The sequence below is a fragment of the Odocoileus virginianus genome, chromosome 16 (assembly GCF_023699985.2).
Source record: "Odocoileus virginianus isolate 20LAN1187 ecotype Illinois chromosome 16, Ovbor_1.2, whole genome shotgun sequence".
In the NCBI taxonomy this organism is placed as follows: domain Eukaryota; kingdom Metazoa; phylum Chordata; class Mammalia; order Artiodactyla; family Cervidae; genus Odocoileus; species Odocoileus virginianus.
The window spans coordinates 9983331-10001697 of record NC_069689.1 but is presented as its reverse complement, the minus strand read 5'-3'; the positions used below and the strand labels follow the sequence as shown (position 1 = coordinate 10001697).

At 47.7% G+C, this 18367-nt stretch overlaps 1 protein-coding gene across 1 annotated transcript in view; it reads left to right on the top strand.

The window, feature by feature from the left end:
- The first annotated feature begins 1020 nt into the window (after positions 1-1020).
- Positions 1021-18367, top strand: part of DYNC1H1 (dynein cytoplasmic 1 heavy chain 1) — a 62005-nt gene continuing 44658 nt past the window's right edge. The window contains exons 1-8 of the mRNA XM_020913529.2: positions 1021-1445; positions 8868-8955; positions 10901-11074; positions 11308-11563; positions 11947-12133; positions 13559-13830; positions 13922-14149; positions 17270-18346. Coding sequence (XP_020769188.2) covers positions 1193-1445; positions 8868-8955; positions 10901-11074; positions 11308-11563; positions 11947-12133; positions 13559-13830; positions 13922-14149; positions 17270-18346 — 2535 coding nt within the window. The 5' untranslated portion in view covers positions 1021-1192. The remainder of the gene's footprint in view (positions 1446-8867; positions 8956-10900; positions 11075-11307; positions 11564-11946; positions 12134-13558; positions 13831-13921; positions 14150-17269; positions 18347-18367) is intronic.

The following is an 18367-nucleotide window of genomic DNA, read 5'->3' as shown; positions in this document are numbered from 1 at the left end:
CTTTCAAAAGCCAATTAACACTCTTTATAATAACTGTCACTTCTAAACCAAAAACTGAGCAGCATGGATTCTGGCCCTTAAGTCATCTCGGTGTACCAGAGGAGGTCCAGGTAGATGGGAGCCGGGGGCAGACGTACTGAGCAGGCACTGCAGCCCCGACCTTCTGTGGCCCCCGAGGCTGAGACCCTCGGAAACAGTGCCAGCTCAGGATGCTAGGGGAGCATCACCGTTCTATGCGGATGCTCTCATGTAGGCCTCTCTCTTGGTCCTCGGGGCCTCCTGGGGGTAATCATTTTGCCATTAGCAACCGGGACCCACAACAGCTTGGCTTCACCCCACGGTTCAAGTGTCACCTCCTGTGGCTTTCCCATAGATCTCTCCTGCAGTCAGGCCTCTGTCTTTGCAGAAGCTGGTTCCTGCGCCGGGAATGTCCCCTCCCAATCTCCCTCCTTCCGGGCTAGCAATGTGACACTCCCCTCTTCTCCTCCCCCTCTGAAAAAGATCCCCACTCTCCCTATCTGTGTTCTAAAACACAGAGAGCTATGTTTTAGCTCGACACAGCGTAGTCATTCATTCATTCAAAGGAAGAGCACAGGTTAAAGGCTTAGAACAACATCAAGCAAGAGATAAGTGTTCTAAACGCGTTAACTGGTTAACACCATTCATTTATGTACTCATTCATTCATCCATTCAACATTGTTGTAGTGTCTTAGGCTCTGTGCTGCTCCCTGAGGCCGCAGCAGTGAACAGGACAGAACGGAGTCCCTGACCACCCCGCCCCGCCCCCAGCCAAGTTCCCACCTTCACGGGTCGAGGTGACGGGATGGCGGGGGCTCCGCCCAGCGCTGGAACTACGAGTCCCAGAAGGCGTCGCGTGGGGGCCGCCGGGGCCGCCTGCGCGCATGAGCGACGTCATGACGTAGGCGCCGCGAGAGGCGCCAGTGGCCGCGCCGGGAGGGCGCGCGACGACCTGACGTAACGGTGCGCGAGGCGTGGCCGCGGCGGGCGGGGCGTGGACGGCGGGCGGCGGCCTTTAGGGCGGAGCCGGCTCCCGCTCTCCCTCAGTCGGCCGCGGGTAGCGGACGATCGGCCCGCGTCGCCCGTTTCTCTCGCGCGCCGGCTCGCTCGCTCGCTCTCTCGCCGAGTCACGGCCGCCTCCTCAGCGCTGCGCGCGGGTCCCGAGCGCGGCGCCATGTCGGAGTCCGGGGGCGGCGGCGAGGACGGCTCGGCCGGCCTGGAGGTGTCGGCGGTGCAGAACGTGGCCGACGTGTCGGTGCTGCAGAAGCACCTGCGCAAGCTGGTGCCGCTGCTGCTGGAGGACGGCGGCGAGGCCCCGGCCGCGCTCGAGGCGGCGCTGGAGGAGAAGAGCGCCCTGGAGCAGATGCGCAAGTTCCTCTCGGACCCGCAGGTGCACACGGTCCTGGTGGAGCGCTCCACGCTCAAAGGTGCGGGGCCCGGGGCTGCGGAGGGGGCGCCCCGCCAAACCCGCAGCCGCCGGCTGCGCCCCCCCGGGGACGGAGACCCGCGGGGACAATGGGCTCGCTTTGTCTGCTCGGCCTCTCAAGATGGCCGAGTTGGGTGGAGACCGGCGTCTCCCGGGCTGAGCGCGGGCGGAGGCTGCATCCCGGCCTCCGCTGTCACATGAGCTCTTCGGTTTCGGTTTGTGTCCAGGCCGCGCCGGCCTCGGGAGGGATCCCGGACGGACGGCCTGGATTGTGGCCGCTTCGGTCGCCCGGATGTACGGGGAGGGGCCGGCGGCCCACCTCCCGCCCCGTACCGAGGCCAGGGCAGGGACCACGGCAGCTCTGCCCCGCGGGGCTTCCCCTGTGCTGGGTTGGACTGCGCACGCAGCTCGGCCTTTTGGACCTCACGCTGTCCCCTGCCGAGGCGGGGTGTATCACCCCCTCCCCCGCTTCATACGCGAGAAAACTTGAGGCCCAGCTGAAACGACTGGTCCAAGGTCACACCAGCTAATCCTCCCGAGACTGGACCCAGCATCTCAGTTTCCAGTCTGCCTGTTTTCATTCAGACGTACCTTGTATTTGTGGAATGCTCCCTGGTGGCTCAGACGGTAGAGCGTCTGCCCGCAATGCGGGAGACCCGGGTTCAATCCCTGGGTAGGGACGATCCCCTGGAGAAGGGAATGGCAACCCATTCCAGTATTCTTGCCTGGGAAGACCCATGGACAGGGGAATCTGACAGGTTACAGCCCATAGGGTCACAAAGAGTCGGATACGACTTCGCGACTTCGCTTTCTTTTAAGATGATCCTAACGATGACCCAGCGGTCTTTGAATCTATTGGGTTGGTCAGAAAGTTCCTTCGGGTTTTCCTCCTAACATCTTATGGATGTTGGGCACGTTTTACCATCTTCAAAGCAGAGGGATTCGGGTTAGGCACCGTGACCGTGCTTGCTTTGGCAGCAGGTATACAGAAACAGGTTAGGCACCCAGTGGAGGGAGGGGGCCAAAGGTTTGCATACTCCAGCGGTCTCCTCCAGTAGTGACCTCCCTAAAGCAGGGCTGGACTCCTCTTGAGAGGGGAGCTAGCCTTCGACGAGGATTTCCCCTGGATGCTTTGACACCATTTGTAGCCAGTGGCCCGCGTGTCTTGACAGTTCAGTATGGGTGTGGCCGGGTGCATCCAGGAACCAAGAGGATGAGGACCAGGTAAATTCTAGCTTAGGACCGAGGATGGGGCACTGTCTGGAAGTGTTGGGGGGTAAGCTTCTTGTAATCTCAAAAAACTGTGCTGTCTGCTTCGTGGTCCTGTTCCCTGCCCCCTCCCCCCAGACTTACATTTGTTTCAGATAATTTGTTTCTTTCAAAGACTTTTCTTACTCAGTAGATGCTTCATTGTAGCATTGGTCTCTGCAGGAGGGTCTGCGAGGGGGAAGGAGAATTTTTCTTAGATCCACAGAGAATGTTAAAAGCTAGTAAACCATCCAGGCATATTTTATGTTATATGAATATTAATATTGTTTAGGGTTTTCTTTTATGTTTGGGATTGTCTTCCCACTTGGAAACCACCAGTGTTTGAAAAACTTTGTTTGAACTCATTTCCTTTTTTTTTTTTCTTTTGAAGTATATGGTCGCAATAGAAAATTAAAGTAAACAGATAATTAAAATCACCTGGAATCCTTCGACCTAGATATGACCACAGTCAGCCTTTTGGTGTCTGTGGTGGTTTTTCAGTGAACATACATTGTTTTATTTAAAATACATTTTAATCTGCGTTGTTACTGTATTTTGAGTGGCTTGACCTTGGCTAATTCTTGATCATATTTTCATTGCACTGTGTGTGTTTTGAAATCAGTGATTTCTACGTTAGGTCTCACTTTCTTTTTACGGACAATAAACTGTAAGTTTTGTTCTTTGCTTCTAGGGTTCTCTTTAGTGGTTCGCTTGACTCAACATCCTAGGATCGAACTTTGCTCAGATGATTGGGGGGTAACCCTGTTTCTGTTGCATGCTTTCTGGTACAAACCGCCTCTGTTTTCCTGATGGTCCATTTTCTGCTTTCAGGGTCCAGGCATCCAAATCTCGGCTCCATAGTGACTTGCACTTTTGAACATTGACTCAGGATGAGACTGTCTAAAATTGAAATCCTACCTCATTCATGTATTTATAAAAGTCCCATACGTATCTCTAGTAATTCAATTGGTCTGTAACTTATTTTTCACTTATAGAAATCTGAGGAAAACTTGTGTGGTCCCGTAAGTCTAATTAGCATCCTGGCTGCGCTGGCATAATTTAGACACAAGCGTAGGCCCAGGTCACTTAATAGGAGGACTATCTGTCTTCCAGGGGGTTTTTTTGAGTTAGTGTTGCCATTTGCTCCTTTAAACAAATACGAACATCCAGTAGTTATTTACAGTGAAAAAGTAGGCTTCCATTATAATATTGAGAACAAATTTGAGTGGTTTAAACTGAATAAAGACCACCACCAATAATGAAGTCATATCATTTATTCAATGAATTTATTTACTTCTACTTTATCTTCCCCTCACTTACCCCCTTTTTTTGTGGAAAGAATTTTCCAATCACATAATTGAATATAGAAGCATTTTTTATATTGAAGATCGGTCTATTTCTGTCTTTTTCTTTTTTAACTGCTGCCTCTAGCTTTAAAATTTTTTGGTAAAGTACAGCACTCCTTGCAGTGTAGAATAAAGGTTGTGAATTTAGCAGTTTATTTGGGGGGCTGCCCTGTGCAGCTTGCAGGATCTTAGTTCCCCAATCAGGATTGAGCCCATGCCCCCTGCAGTTGGGGCGCTGAGTCCTAACCACTGGACCACCAGGGGAGTTCCTAACAATTTTATTTTGATAGCGGAGAGTTGGTAGGAAAGGGAAGGTTAATTTGTGGCTCCTTGATATAAAAAGAGAAATCTCCCACCTGTAATTCCTGGCCTGTGGAAAAGTGTTTTCCTCATAGTGTACTTTTGAAAGTATGACCAGGTAGGTGATCATTACGTGACGGGCATTTTACAGTGGCAGTGACGTTTCTGTGGCGTTTTTTACCTGACGTGCATTTTTGTTTGAGTCCCACCTCCAGGAGAGGTTGGGTGGGGAAGGGGGGAGGTGAGGATGATCTGGGGTGCAGGTGCTGTGGGCTTCTGGTTTATTGTGTTCCACTCAGGTGTCTTATCCTTGGATGAGACTGAAAATAGTGGCTGCCTTTAGTCCATACTCAGCCTAAACTGGGAATTTTAGTTTTTTCTGACAGACGTGGTTGAGGGGGTTTTACCTCCACTTCGCTAGTGCAGAGCTGGCCAGCGACCGGAGTATGAAAGAAAGCTCGTGGTTTTTACAGGACTCGCCCTCCTGGAGATGTAGTGGTGTAGAAAGATGTATGGGGAATATTTTCGTGGAGTTTGAGACATTATTTTTCCGAAGACTTAATTTCCCTAAAAGATGAAGAAATAGATTGATGAGTAAAATGTATTCCTTTCTGGCCTTTGCTTAGACCCCAGAACGGTTAATAAGATGATTAAGAAATTAACAGGAACCGTTTCCTGTGACTCCGCACTGTCTCGGCGCGCTGGCCGGGAGTCCCTCAACCTGGGCCTTACTGTCCTGCGCTGTAGGCACCCCCCCCCCCCGCCCCCCGCCTTGGGAGGTCACAGTGGTCTGCAGCAGGTGAGTCTGGACGTGCAGTGCTTCATAGCGAGTGGAATTCATGGACAGGAAAGGAAAAACAGTCGTCACTACTTTTTGAGAGCTAAAAACAAATGGAAATTTCGTTGCTTGGCATTGCAAAGTATCTGGCTGGAAGCAGCGGGAGAGAGGTAGCCCAGCCCACTCCATCATGAGTGAGGAAACCGAAACTGCAGGCTTTTAAGACCCAGTTAGGAAAAGGATGCTTTTAAGGAGGGTTCTGAAACCTAAAAACTAATTTATCTGTTCAGTTCCTTGGTATCCATTAAAAGGGGGTGTTTGTCCTTATTTACTTCATAGTGGTTCTTTTTGACTTAGTATGAGCCTTAAAAAGCATTCACTCTCTTAGGCATTACTGACTTATTCGTTTCTCTGGAAGTGTCAAAATGAGCCCCAGACTTAGCTATTGTACAAGGGGAACGTGGGGTTTAACCCTCCTTTCATATTCCCAGTGGTGTTTTGAGTGAAGAGGCTCAGGACTCTCCCCGAGAGTGTCACAGCCTCTGAAGGAGGGCAGAGGATGGACGTGGGGATGACTGGAGGAAGTCCCAGGGACGTGAAAGGAAAGAGATGGAGCGACCACTGGAGCAAAAGTGGAGGGTGTGTGTGGTCACCATTGACCAAAATAATGTGCTATTAGCAGCATGTTGGGATTTTAAAAGGAAAAGAAGAGAAAAAGTACAGAGAACCAGGAGCACGTAACAAGTAATTTGGCCAAAGAAAATGAGCGGCCTCGTTTGCTTGGTTGCGAAGAGGCTCGCCCTGTGGCTGGAGAAAGTTGGGAGGGGACAGTGGACGCGAGAGTGACCACAGGCAGGCCAGCCTCACCTGGCCTCTTCACCAGACTGCAGACACGCACCTGCTCCACCCGGGAGAGGTGGTGTGAGGCCTACTGCTCACCTCATTCACAGTGTAATGATATAAGTCGTTTGCGGTTTGAGGTACAGTCATCTTTCAATAGAAGTATGCGCAGAGTAGTGCTTAAAGACATTCCGAACATCTCTAGAAGTTTTGATAGACTCTCAGAGGTCTATCAGAGAGATGTCCACAGGCCGCTGTGATGTGTATTGGGGTGGCTGGCCGAGGAGGAATTCGAGAGGCAGGCACAACACTGGGCTGGGACTTCAGTTCCGTGCGTGTATTAACAGGCAGCACAGTATCAGTCTGTTGTGTATTCACCAGGAACTAGCATCGTTAGGAAACTGGCTCAGTCTTTACGGAAAGTGGTATATTACCTGATAAAACATGCAGACTGTTTGTGTATGTCTTTAATACTGCAGGATTGATAGTCTCTGTTAGGAATCAACTAATAAGTGTCTTTCTCTCCAAACAATTTTTTTTTAATGTTTCTGCAGAAGTAAAATTACTGTTCTTTGGAATATGTAATAATTTATGAAGAGGCAGGAAAGTTTAAATTGTTTGGCCATTTACAAAACAAGGGCCTGAGTTCTCCGCAGTGGGACTCAGAGCCACTCAGGCTCCGTGTGGTCCTTGTGTTTATGGGGAACAGGACTAAAAAACCTAATTCAAAATGTGGTCTTCAGCTGATTAATGACGACTTCCAGCAGTCACTGTCATCAGGGGCAGTTTTACGGAGCCGTGGAGGGCACCTACTTGCACACCCTTGTCTGAGGGTGATGTCATGGGGCGTGCCTCCTGCTGCAATGCAGTGTGATTCCAGGGTGGGCTGGGCGGGCCCTGCACAGCCGTCCTGAGAAGGAGACAGAGACGGAGCCGGCCGTGACTCATTGCCTGGCCTCCTGCCCGCCTCCTTTAACCCCGTTTGCATTAGGACGTGCGGGCAACGTGGTTAGATGCTGTTCCCAGTCGGCATGTTTGATTTCATTTATATAGAGGATGATGCTTTGTCCGGGAGGAAGAAATTATTCAAAGTTACTACTGTATTTTTTAATTATGTCAGTAATTTCCTTTGGTAATTATTTTGTTTATTGTTGGAGTGTTATTTTAATATGTATTTTATGTAACCCATAGAAGAACATTACTAAAATTTTCAAAAATTGAAGGAAAAATTATTTCATAATCCCAACACCCTGACAGCTGCTTTAGTTTGGGAGTGTTTCCTGATATTCTTTGTGCTCGTGTGTTACAGACTGAAGTTACATATTTGGTTGGTTTCAGGCAGTGTGATTTATCTTATCTGTTGGTATGTCCGAATTTCAGTGGTTAGAAAACTCGGTTGGTTTGGGTTTTTGAGGTAGTTGGTAATGTTTAAAAAACAGCTAGGAAGTCCCTGGCACACTAGAGTGTCCTGCCGCTCACTCCTTCCTGGAGATATACCAGAAGCAACATTCTGGAAGAGTTATTGTCTTCTTGGTTAATATAGCAATATTTTCTGTGCTTTTAGTGTGAATTTTGTATTTGTGTCATCTTAAAGCTAAAGAAGCAAGCTGCTTTTGCTCATAGTTTTTACATTTGTAGAAACCTTACAGACCACCTAGTTTAGTACCCAGCCGCTTTCTGATGCTGCTTTTACATTTTACAGATTTGAAGCTGAGGGGAAGAAAAATGACTTTCCCAAGATCATTTAGTTAAGTCTGCTGCCTTTGCTATCACACCATGACTTAGAAGTAAAGGCAAATCACATGTACCAAGTTAGATTAATTCTTCCGTATTTATTTTTCCTAATGTAGTTATTGCTTGTATGTCGTTGCAGAGATAATTCAATTAGCGGGTGTATGCATCTAGTTGATTAGTGCTACGTCTAGAGGTTTGGATTACTTCCCCTTTTTATAATTTTTTATATTTTTTTTTCAATTTTGGGTTTTAACTCTCCAGAAATTTTATTCGCATTGATCTTGAGTTATCATAGTTTTACATTCCAGTAAGCTTTTTAAAATTCCTGCTGCATTCATAGGTTGACCGCAGGGCAGGCTCTGAAAGTGTTCTAAGAGCAGAGGGGAAGGCCAGGTAAACGCCCCATTATGGACCTGGGGCGTTTCTTGGTAGCAGTTTTCTTGATGGATGGGGGAGGGCAAGCTGTTGACCCGTGAGGACCCCAGGTTTGGAATCAGACTTCTGCACTGTCCCTTTGTCCCTTTCTAGTCACGTGTCTGTAGGCAGTTTACTTACATACTTTGCTTGGAAAATAAGGATAACGGTAGTCATGCCACCCCCGCAGGGTTGTGAGGGTTAAATGTATGATACATTTGACGTAATGCCTGTCACATAGAGGATGCCGAGTAGACAGCTGAGCAGAATACCCAGGTTGGGGGGTGGGGGGTGGCCTTTGTGTCAGGAGCACCAGGATGGGACCGCTGGGATGGGGTGGGGGTTGGGGGTGGCCTGCGTGTCAGGAGCACCAGGATGGGACCGCTGGGATGGGGTGGGGGGAACCTGGCCTTTGGTGCGTGGACACGGCTGGCACCGCCTGAGGCCAGGCCCGCTCCGGGCATCGCGCAGGCAGTCCTTCAACTGCCCAGGCATGCCAGCGCGCCCCTATTTTCAAACAAGGAAGCAGAGAGGCCGGGTAGTTAAGAATCTTGCCTGGGATCACACAGCAAATAAGTGCCTGGATCTGTCGGCAGTCAGAAAAAAACGGGTGGAAGGGAAAATTAGGTCAAGCCACGTCACCTGGGTGTAAGTGCCAGGTTGGGGATGGGGTGAGGCTCATCAGGCTCTGAGGAGTTTATGAATTCAATTAAAAATTGAAATATTGACTTGAATTTGATATAATGTCTATTATGATTTGCAGAGGATGTCGGTGATGAAGGAGAAGAAGAAAAAGAATTTATTTCCTATAACATCAACATAGACATTCACTACGGAGTTAAGTCCAATAGGTGAGTAGTATGAATATACCATTATTTTGGACTATAAAACTTGTGAGAATTAAATGTAAATCCTAATCAAGTCAGAGTTACCAAGAAAACACTTGAAAGAGTTCTACTCTTTAATTCAGTTTCTTATCTTTGATTTTATCTACTCAAATTAAGAGGATTTCCAAGTCAGTATAAAGTTAAAGTATTTTAATTGCCATGTCAGGGCATTAGCCCTTGAGCCACAGTGGATTAATACTTAACATGTTTAATAATGCTCTGAGATTATATCAGTTTTCATTATTATAAGTAAGTAGCGCACATTCATAGGTACAGGTCTGATTCTTGTTAGGATAAATCCCTAAAGATAGCACTACTGGTTCAGATACAGCATTAGAGTCTTTAACACACTTTGCCCAATTTCCCACCTTTTAAAAAGATGGTGCCAATTTTTATGCTAGTAGACTTACCGAAATTCAAATACATAAATGTTTATTTTGCACTGGCTTTTTAAAACTTTTTAGTTTGAATAATTTCAAGCTTACCAGAGTTGCCTGGACAGCGTATGGCACCTCCCAGATATCAGTTAACCTTTCCCACACCTGTATTATCATTTTTCCCCTGAGCCATCTGAGTTAGTTTTCCACAGGCTGCCCCTCTGTCCCTAAACATTCTGCAGCCGTTTCCTAAGAACAGCCACATCATTGCTCACTGCCTCAGTACAATTTTCAAATTGCCGAAATTTTAGAACAATTTACTCTAGGTATAGTGCATACTCATACTTTCTCAGTACTTCCCCTTGCAGTATTTCTCCCATGATCCAGAATCCAGTTCCATGCCTTTGATGACACTGGTGTCTTTGCTGAGCGCAGACAGTAGTTTGATGGAGTGCGCTTGCACTGGATCTGTCTGTTGCTTCTCCATGGTTACAGTCAAGTTGTACATTTTCGGCAGGAATACTGTTGTGACTGTGTTCCTTCTCAGCGTGTCACAGCAGGAGCTTCATGGACTTTTTAGAATAATAGGAAGTATTGTGTCTAGAGTCCATATACATAATATGAGATTGTATAAATTCAGATATTGATTCCCTTGAAGCTGTTGGTTCAGCCACCTTTGAGCACCTGTGTTATGTGCAAGATAACAGCAGTGGGTGTGCAAAGGAATAAAACATAACTCCTGTTCCCCAGAAGTTCACAGTCTTTGGGGAGGAAGAGTGGCAGATACACAACTAGCTGTATGACTTGGCAGAATCTTAGAGGTGCAGAATACCATGGAACCAGAAGGCCAAGGAGACTGCTTCTGTTTAGGGAAGGTCCCATAGAAGAAGTTATGCTGGAGTTGGGTTTTGAAGGTTAACTTGGAATTTCAGCAGTTGAATATAGGCTTCTTAAGCAACTACAGGAAAACACATGCTGTTTAGAGAATGGGTCATGTAGTTTAAAGGAAGTCTCAAGTTGGGTATGGGGTGCCTAGCAGGAGATGAAACTAGAAGAGTTGGTTTAGGCCAGGTGTAAGGGCCTGGAATGTTCCCTCATCACTTTAACCTGCAGGTGACTTTTGTTGTGGTCAACCTGACATGTGATTTAATGTCATAAATGAATGGGACGGATTATAATGAGATCAGATTTAAGTTCTTCAGAGCTTGTAACTTGCAGTTGTTAGGGAGGTTTGTTTTCATGAGGGCAAGATTATGAATTCAACCTCCATACAAGAGAAATTAACTTGGCCTGGTTTCATGATCATGTGTTATAACCTTAACCTTGATTCCATAGTTCTCACATAAGTGAATAAAGAAAGAGAAGCAGTGTATTTCACTATTAGAATAGCAACAATTTATTCTTAATATGATTTGAAATTAAAACATTCAAATGAATTTTTAATTTGCGTGCACCACAAAAAAGTCTGTAGTCATTGAGACTGATGAGGAATGAGACTATTTGTTCTAATGTTTTCTTTTCCTTTCTTTCAGCTTGGCGTTCATTAAACGCACTCCAGTGATTGATGCAGATAAGCCAGTGTCTTCCCAGCTCCGAGTCCTCACGCTCAGTGAAGACTCGCCATATGAAACCTTGCACTCTTTCATCAGCAATGCAGTGGCTCCTTTTTTTAAGTCCTATATCAGAGAGTCTGGCAAGGCAGACAGGTAAAAACCAGTTTTCCTTCGTTAGTTTGAATGTCGTATTTGACTTAATGTTTATAACACACCATGGAGAGAATGATGCAGTATTCAGAAATTGGGAGGATAAAGCTAGTAAACTCAGAGGATATGAATCGGTTGCATTAATGTGCAGCACTGATATTTGACAGATCAGAAATAATAGAATCTCTTTGGAGACGATAGCACACCAAAATGTGAGATGTCTTCTGTCTTTTCAGGGACGGTGATAAAATGGCTCCTTCAGTGGAGAAGAAGATTGCGGAGCTTGAGATGGGGCTCCTGCACCTGCAGCAGAACATTGAAATTCCAGAGATCAGCCTGCCCATTCATCCGATCATCACAAACGTTGCCAAACAGTGTTACGAGCGTGGAGAGAAGCCCAAAGTGACAGACTTCGGCGATAAGGTTGAAGACCCGACCTTCCTCAATCAGTTACAGTCTGGAGTTAACCGCTGGATCCGAGAAATCCAAAAGGTAGGTGCACCGTGTTGGAAGTGTCATGTGAAATGCTTTCCTCTTTAATAGCTGTGAGAAAACCGGCACTCAGTCTTGTCGAGGAGGTGAGTTCTGTGACCCTGTTGTCTCTCCCTCCTGTTGGTCCTGGGAGTGCTTGGTGGAGGACTAGTGTCGGCCGCATGGAGCGGTTGGGGCAACGTGATGTGGTTAAATACCATCCCTGGACAGCCTTAATCTCAGCGGTCTCAGTCCTTTGATTCCAAACTAAACCACCTGTTATACAAGGATGGAAATCTACTTGAAGTATTGACCCTACATTTTAATGCACATATTTAATTAATGACCCTTTTTCTACCTTTGTTTAAATGCTGAGTACTCTCGAATGTTATTTTGTATTTAAGGTGACCAAACTTGATCGAGATCCAGCCTCAGGAACTGCCTTACAGGAGATCAGTTTTTGGCTGAACTTGGAACGTGCGCTATACCGCATCCAGGAGAAACGAGAGAGCCCGGAAGTTCTCCTGACTCTGGACATCTTGAAACACGGCAAGCGATTCCATGCCACCGTCAGCTTTGACACTGACACAGGTAAAAACTCGAGCTTGGCGCTAAGAGGCTGATGCAGTGAGCTCTCAACCTGGGTTTTGTGGTGAAAAGTAATAAATGCACTGTCTCTCCTGACTGCTTACTCCTTTGCATCTTATCTCATCTTTCCCCAGCTCTAGGCGTTGGAAATGATCTTCCCACTTACCCCTCTTCCCCTTTAGGGCTTTCGAGAAGGTGAGCCAGTTTCTAGGCCTGAGTGTAGGCAGCCCCAGGGGCTCCCCTCGGTGTCCCAGTTACTTGGTGCCCTGAACAGACTGCGCTTCTTTCTGTGTAAAGTTACGCATGCTTTTGACAGTCCAGGCAGGAACAGGGTTTACGTTAAGCAGAAGTTCTTTGCCCAGAGGGCTGCGGAAGGGAAGGAGAGCTGGTCAGTACTTTCTCTTCTGCTATTCACCTGCCCCTCCTCCCATTCTCTGCCCTCGTCCCTGTTCCGAACAGTTGTTACGATAAAGGTAGTTTCTGAATGGGCAGCAGGAGGGTGACGTTGAATGAGCGTGTACCAGGCCCTCAGATGTGGAGTGCTGGATATGGCCAGACCTCGCTCTTCACCAGAGACACGTTAGAACCAGTCATCGGGACAGTAGTCGTTGTCATGTTCTTTTCCTTCCCCTCCGAGAAGGTTGTGGTGCCCACATTTTAAATGTTAGAGGAAACCTTTTCAGTTCCTTTGACCACATTTCATATACTCACTAAGATATGGACATTCACTAGTACTGAAATGTATACTTTGGATTTTTTTTAATGCCTCTAAAACCTTTATTTCTTTCCTAATATATTTCTTTTTTAAAAATCTTATGCCAAAGGAAGTTAAAAAAAAAAAAAAAAGACTAGGACCCAGGTTTTCCTGTGATCCATGTCTACAATACACCCCCCCTAACTTGAGCCATGTGTATAAAATTTAAATTTCAGTGTTCTTAATACTGATAAAATTCAAGCTTTACAAAACTAATGTGGTATTACTAGAATGCTCAGATAGTATAGACAGCAAACAAAGATGATGTCTCTGGGACTACCACTCAGCCTTTGAGTATGCGTGAACTGACTGACACTCTTTAAAAGCAAAATTGAGGCCACACTGGGATCACCTGATGTTTTTCAAACATCACAGTTTCTGTGTTTACTAAATATTTTGCAGCATCAAAATGTTCCATTGTGAGGGTGTATTCTAGTTTACCTAACTCGTATTGGGTTCGCCAAAAAGTTCATTTGGGTTTTTCCATAAGATATTACGGAACAAACTTTTTGGCCAACCCAATATTTAAACCTAGAAGGAATACTCTTTTACTTTTTTAAAAAAACTGAGGTGTAACTGACACATAACATTGTATCCTGTAGTTGTCTCGCTTCACGTGAAAGCTATGAAACGGTTGAAACTTGGTATGAAAAATGGTCTCTCTGTTAATCTAGGTCTGAAACAGGCTTTGGAAACTGTGAATGACTACAATCCTCTGATGAAAGACTTTCCTCTGAATGACTTGCTGTCTGCCACTGAACTGGACAAAATAAGGCAGGCACTTGTTGCGATTTTCACCCATTTGAGAAAGATCCGAAACACGAAATATCCCATTCAGAGGGCACTGCGCTTGGTGGAGGCAATTTCAAGAGACTTGAGTTCTCAGTTACTCAAAGTGTTAGGCACTAGGAAACTGATGCATGTTGCCTACGAAGAATTTGAAAAAGTAAGTTGTAATATATCAGGAAGCCAACTTTAGGGCATTTTGATGAAAATGTGCTTTAATAATAAGCTTCCCCTCTTAAATCATATCCCAGGTTATGGTCGCGTGCTTTGAAGTTTTTCAGACTTGGGATGATGAGTACGAGAAGCTCCAGGTGTTGCTGAGAGACATTGTCAAAAGGAAGAGGGAAGAAAACCTAAAGATGGTGTGGCGCATCAACCCCGCTCACAGGAAGCTGCAAGCCCGCCTGGACCAGATGCGGAAGTTCAGGCGTCAGCACGAGCAGCTGAGAGCCGTCATCGTCAGGGTCCTGCGGCCGCAGGTGTGGCTCACGGTCTAAAACTTCGTGCCTGCGTTGCTTGAGTGACACTCACTCTGTTTTTTTTTTTTTACAGTCATCTACTTGTTTCTCTTATATACTGAACTACTTCTCTAGCTCCGTTTTCATCTGTCACAGTCAGCTTGAAGGTCTACTTGTTCTGAATCATAGCATTTGCGTTCCAAGCTTTAACATTCTCCATCCATTCATTCCCATCCCCAAACTGCATGGACCCTAGAGACAAACCTCATGGGTTTACATCCTGATTCAGCTGTTGGCCTAATAGCCAGTGACTGGACTCATTGTTTTGGTCTTTTCCTCAGACTCCTTGTCTGTAAAATGTGGATAATAATTGCGTTTGGCTCAGATTTATTGAAACAATTAAATGACTCCTTTTCTTTCTTCATGCTTTTTTTTTTCTCTTCTCAATTCACGACTTTTCTTGAGCACTGCTTTTCTCCCTTTAAACAATCCAGTCCAGAAATAGCAGGTGGATTGATACATGTATAGGTAGACAAATTGGTAAACAGATAGATGTGTGGTAAGGCCAGTGTATAGCCAGTGTTAATTGGTTGGTGTTAATCATAGGTTCTCGGTGGGGTCTTTCGTGTATGTATTTAGGATTCTTTCAGCCTTCCTGTAGTCTGAGAATTCTGTAGTGTTAGTTGGGGTGGGCGATCTGGTCTAGAAACCCTGCCATCTGGGTTCATTTTCCAATGAGGAGTGCCTGCCACCCAGGGTGGAATGGGTTGAGAATAGTGCTCGGTGTCTCCTGACCTAGCAGTCCTGATCCATGTCTGCACGTGTGCGTGGGTTGGTTTTACGTGTTAACCCTTTACCGTGTCTGTGAGAGACTTGAGACAGGGACTGATTTGTCCTGGCTTAGGGTGTCTCAGCCCTTCGTGCCATGTCCTTCTCAGATAGCACTGTTTTAAAACATCACTGTCTACTTGCCGTTTGTAAACCATGTGTATTACTCCCTTTTTGTTCATAAAATTTGTAATAAACTCGTGTGCAGGCGTGCATTCTCAGGATGGTCTTGTTGGAGGATTAGTCTGTTCACATTTAACGTAGTTATTGATAAGTTTGGATTCAGAGCTGCTGTTTGCTAGAGACTTAATAGCTATATTTCTTTGAATTTTCTTTGTTAGTATTTCCTCTAGAGATTACTGTCAGTCTCTAATTTATCGTGATATACTCAATACTGACTGAACCTTGTAATCAATATAGATCTCTTTCCTCCTGCTTGTCATGTTTACAAGAGAAATAATGCTATTCTTACAATGCATATATATCACGTATATATTATGTGGTATTACTATTACATATGTTATAAACCCAGCACTACAGTGTTACAAGTTAAGCAGTCACATATTTCTTAGAAAAAATCAGCAGGTGAAAAGAAAAAGAATGACATCATCTTCTACATTTGTCCCCGATTTATATTTTCCAGTTCTCTTCGTTTCTTTCTGCGACCTAAGTTATCTCTGCCGTCTTCTCTCTGTAGCCTGAAGAAATGCTTTGCCATTTCTCGTCCCATAGGTTTGCTAGCAACACTCACATTCGAAGGATCGTTTCACTGGTTATAGAACTTCTGGTTGCCAGCAAGTTGTAAATCTGTCCAGACTTCATTCTTGCAGGGCTCCCCAGGGTCTCCTGTGTGTATATGTCATTTACTCTGTTGGCGCTTGTCTGACTGTCTTTTCCAGAATCCCCCCCTTTATTTGTTTTCTAAATTTTATGTGCTAGGTCTTGCTTGCTGCATGGGCTTTTGTCTGGTTGCGGCGAGGGGGGCGACTCTCTGTAGCCGCGTGTGGGCTTCTCGTGGCGGTGGCTCCCCTTGTTGGGGAGCACAGGTTCTGGGGTGCCGGACTTGAGCAGCAGCCGCTCCCGGGATCTAGAGCGCTGGCTCTGCAGTTGTGGTGCACGGGCGTAGTGGCTCCGCAGCACGTGGGGTCTTCCTGGACCAGTGCAGGCAGAGTCTCATCCCCTCAGGCGCCAGGGACGTCCCCAGAGCCCCCTGCTGTAAGCTGCTCTTCTGCACCCACCTGCAAAGCTGCGAGTCTTCCTGCCCGAGCAGGGGCGGGCGAGCGAGCCTCCAGCCCGGACGGCCGTCGGCTCACTGCTCTCACCTGCTGTCAGCACACCTCAAGGAGCTGGCTGCCTCTGGGGGTTGTCCGTTGTCCTGAAATAGCTGTTTAATAATTATATGCGGTTTTTGCTCCTATAGTGTCATTGCCAGGAGTTCTCAGAATGCACAGGTTTACAAAGAGACAGTTGTCCACAGTTTTGAAGTTGTGCTCTATGGACAGTAATCTGTGTGCTTCTCCATGAACACGTAAGAGAGCTAGACCTAGTGCCAGGCCTGAAAGCCCGAGTCTGAAGCAGTAACAGCATAAACGAGCTCTCGGGATCGCAGCAGCTGCCATGTGACGTGGGAGGACCCTGGGGACAGCTATAACGGTTGCCTGCATTCATGACTGAAGAAAATGCTAACTTTAATTAGGGTTACTGAAAATGATTTTCCCCAAACACACAGACTGTCTGAACTTCATGTGCGGCGCCTGCGGACCCCAGATCAAGCCCCCGCCCCGCGGTGCAGTTCCGCGCGAGTGGCGTGAGCTGTGCCTGGCGGTCCGCCACGTCCCGAGGCACGGGGCCCGTGTACTCTGCTGTCTGTCCAGGAGCGCGCGGGGCGCTGAGCGGGACCCTCTCACTTACTGTTTTGCTCGACCTGTCCGTCTGCTGCAGTGTGGACCCTGGGCTGTAATCTGAAGTTCTAGAAATACAAATGAGAAGTATATTGGACGCCGACTTTGTACGTAGCACTCCTGTAAAGTCCTGAGCTTTCCAGTGCAGTTTGAGGGAAGAACCCCAAACCCAGGTCTCAGCACGTTTTTTTTTTTCAGCTTTGGCCACAAAACTCCCTTGTCTGAAGGTCTTCACAGCAGAGTTAAAATGTGCAGCACCATGTCTTACACGGCCGTGAGTTGTGGCTGCACAAAGTTTGAGTGAATGTCAGGCTTACGGGGTGGGCTGGCCATCCTCTGTGGTGTGAGCTACTCAACGAGGTCAAAGTCTCCCCTTGGCAGACCTGTTTTCTTCCAAACCCTGTCCTTGCAGGTCACAGCGGTTGCGCAGCAGAACCAAGGGGAGGTGCCCGAGCCCCAGGACATGAAAGTGGCCGAGGTGCTCTTCGATGCTGCCGACGCGAACGCCATCGAGGAGGTCAACCTGGCTTACGAGAACGTCAAGGAAGTGGATGGGCTGGACGTCTCCAAGGAGGGCACAGAGGCCTGGGAGGCCGCGATGAAGAGATACGACGAGAGGATCGACAGGGTGGAGACCCGGATCACCGCCCGCCTGCGAGACCAGCTCGGCACGGCCAAGAACGCCAACGAGATGTTCCGGATCTTCTCCAGGTTCAACGCACTGTTCGTCCGGCCTCACATTCGCGGGGCCATCCGCGAGTACCAGACGCAGCTGATTCAGCGTGTGAAGGACGACATCGAGTCTCTTCACGACAAGTTCAAGGTCCAGTACCCGCAGAGCCAGGCGTGTAAGATGAGCCACGTGCGCGACCTGCCGCCCGTGTCCGGCTCTATCATCTGGGCCAAGCAGATCGACCGGCAGCTGACGGCCTACATGAAGCGCGTGGAGGACGTGCTGGGCAAGGGCTGGGAGAACCACGTGGAGGGCCAGAAGCTGAAGCAGGACGGGGACAGCTTCCGCATGAAGCTCAACACGCAGGAGATCTTCGACGACTGGGCCCGCAAGGTGCAGCAGCGCAACCTGGGCGTGTCGGGCCGCATCTTCACCATCGAGAGCACGCGGGTCCGGGGCCGTGCCGGCAACGTCCTCAAGCTGAAGGTCAACTTCCTCCCCGAGATCATCACCCTCTCCAAAGAAGTGCGAAACCTCAAGTGGCTGGGCTTCCGCGTCCCGCTGGCGATTGTGAACAAGGCTCACCAAGCGAACCAGCTCTACCCGTTCGCCATCTCGCTGATTGAGAGCGTGCGGACCTACGAGCGCACGTGCGAGAAGGTGGAGGAGCGGAGCACCATCTCCCTGCTGGTGGCGGGCCTGAAGAAGGAGGTGCAGGCGCTGATCGCCGAGGGCATCGCCCTGGTGTGGGAGTCCTACAAGCTTGACCCCTACGTGCAGCGCTTGGCGGAGACGGTCTTCAACTTCCAGGAAAAGGTGCGTGCCGCTTCCGTCCTC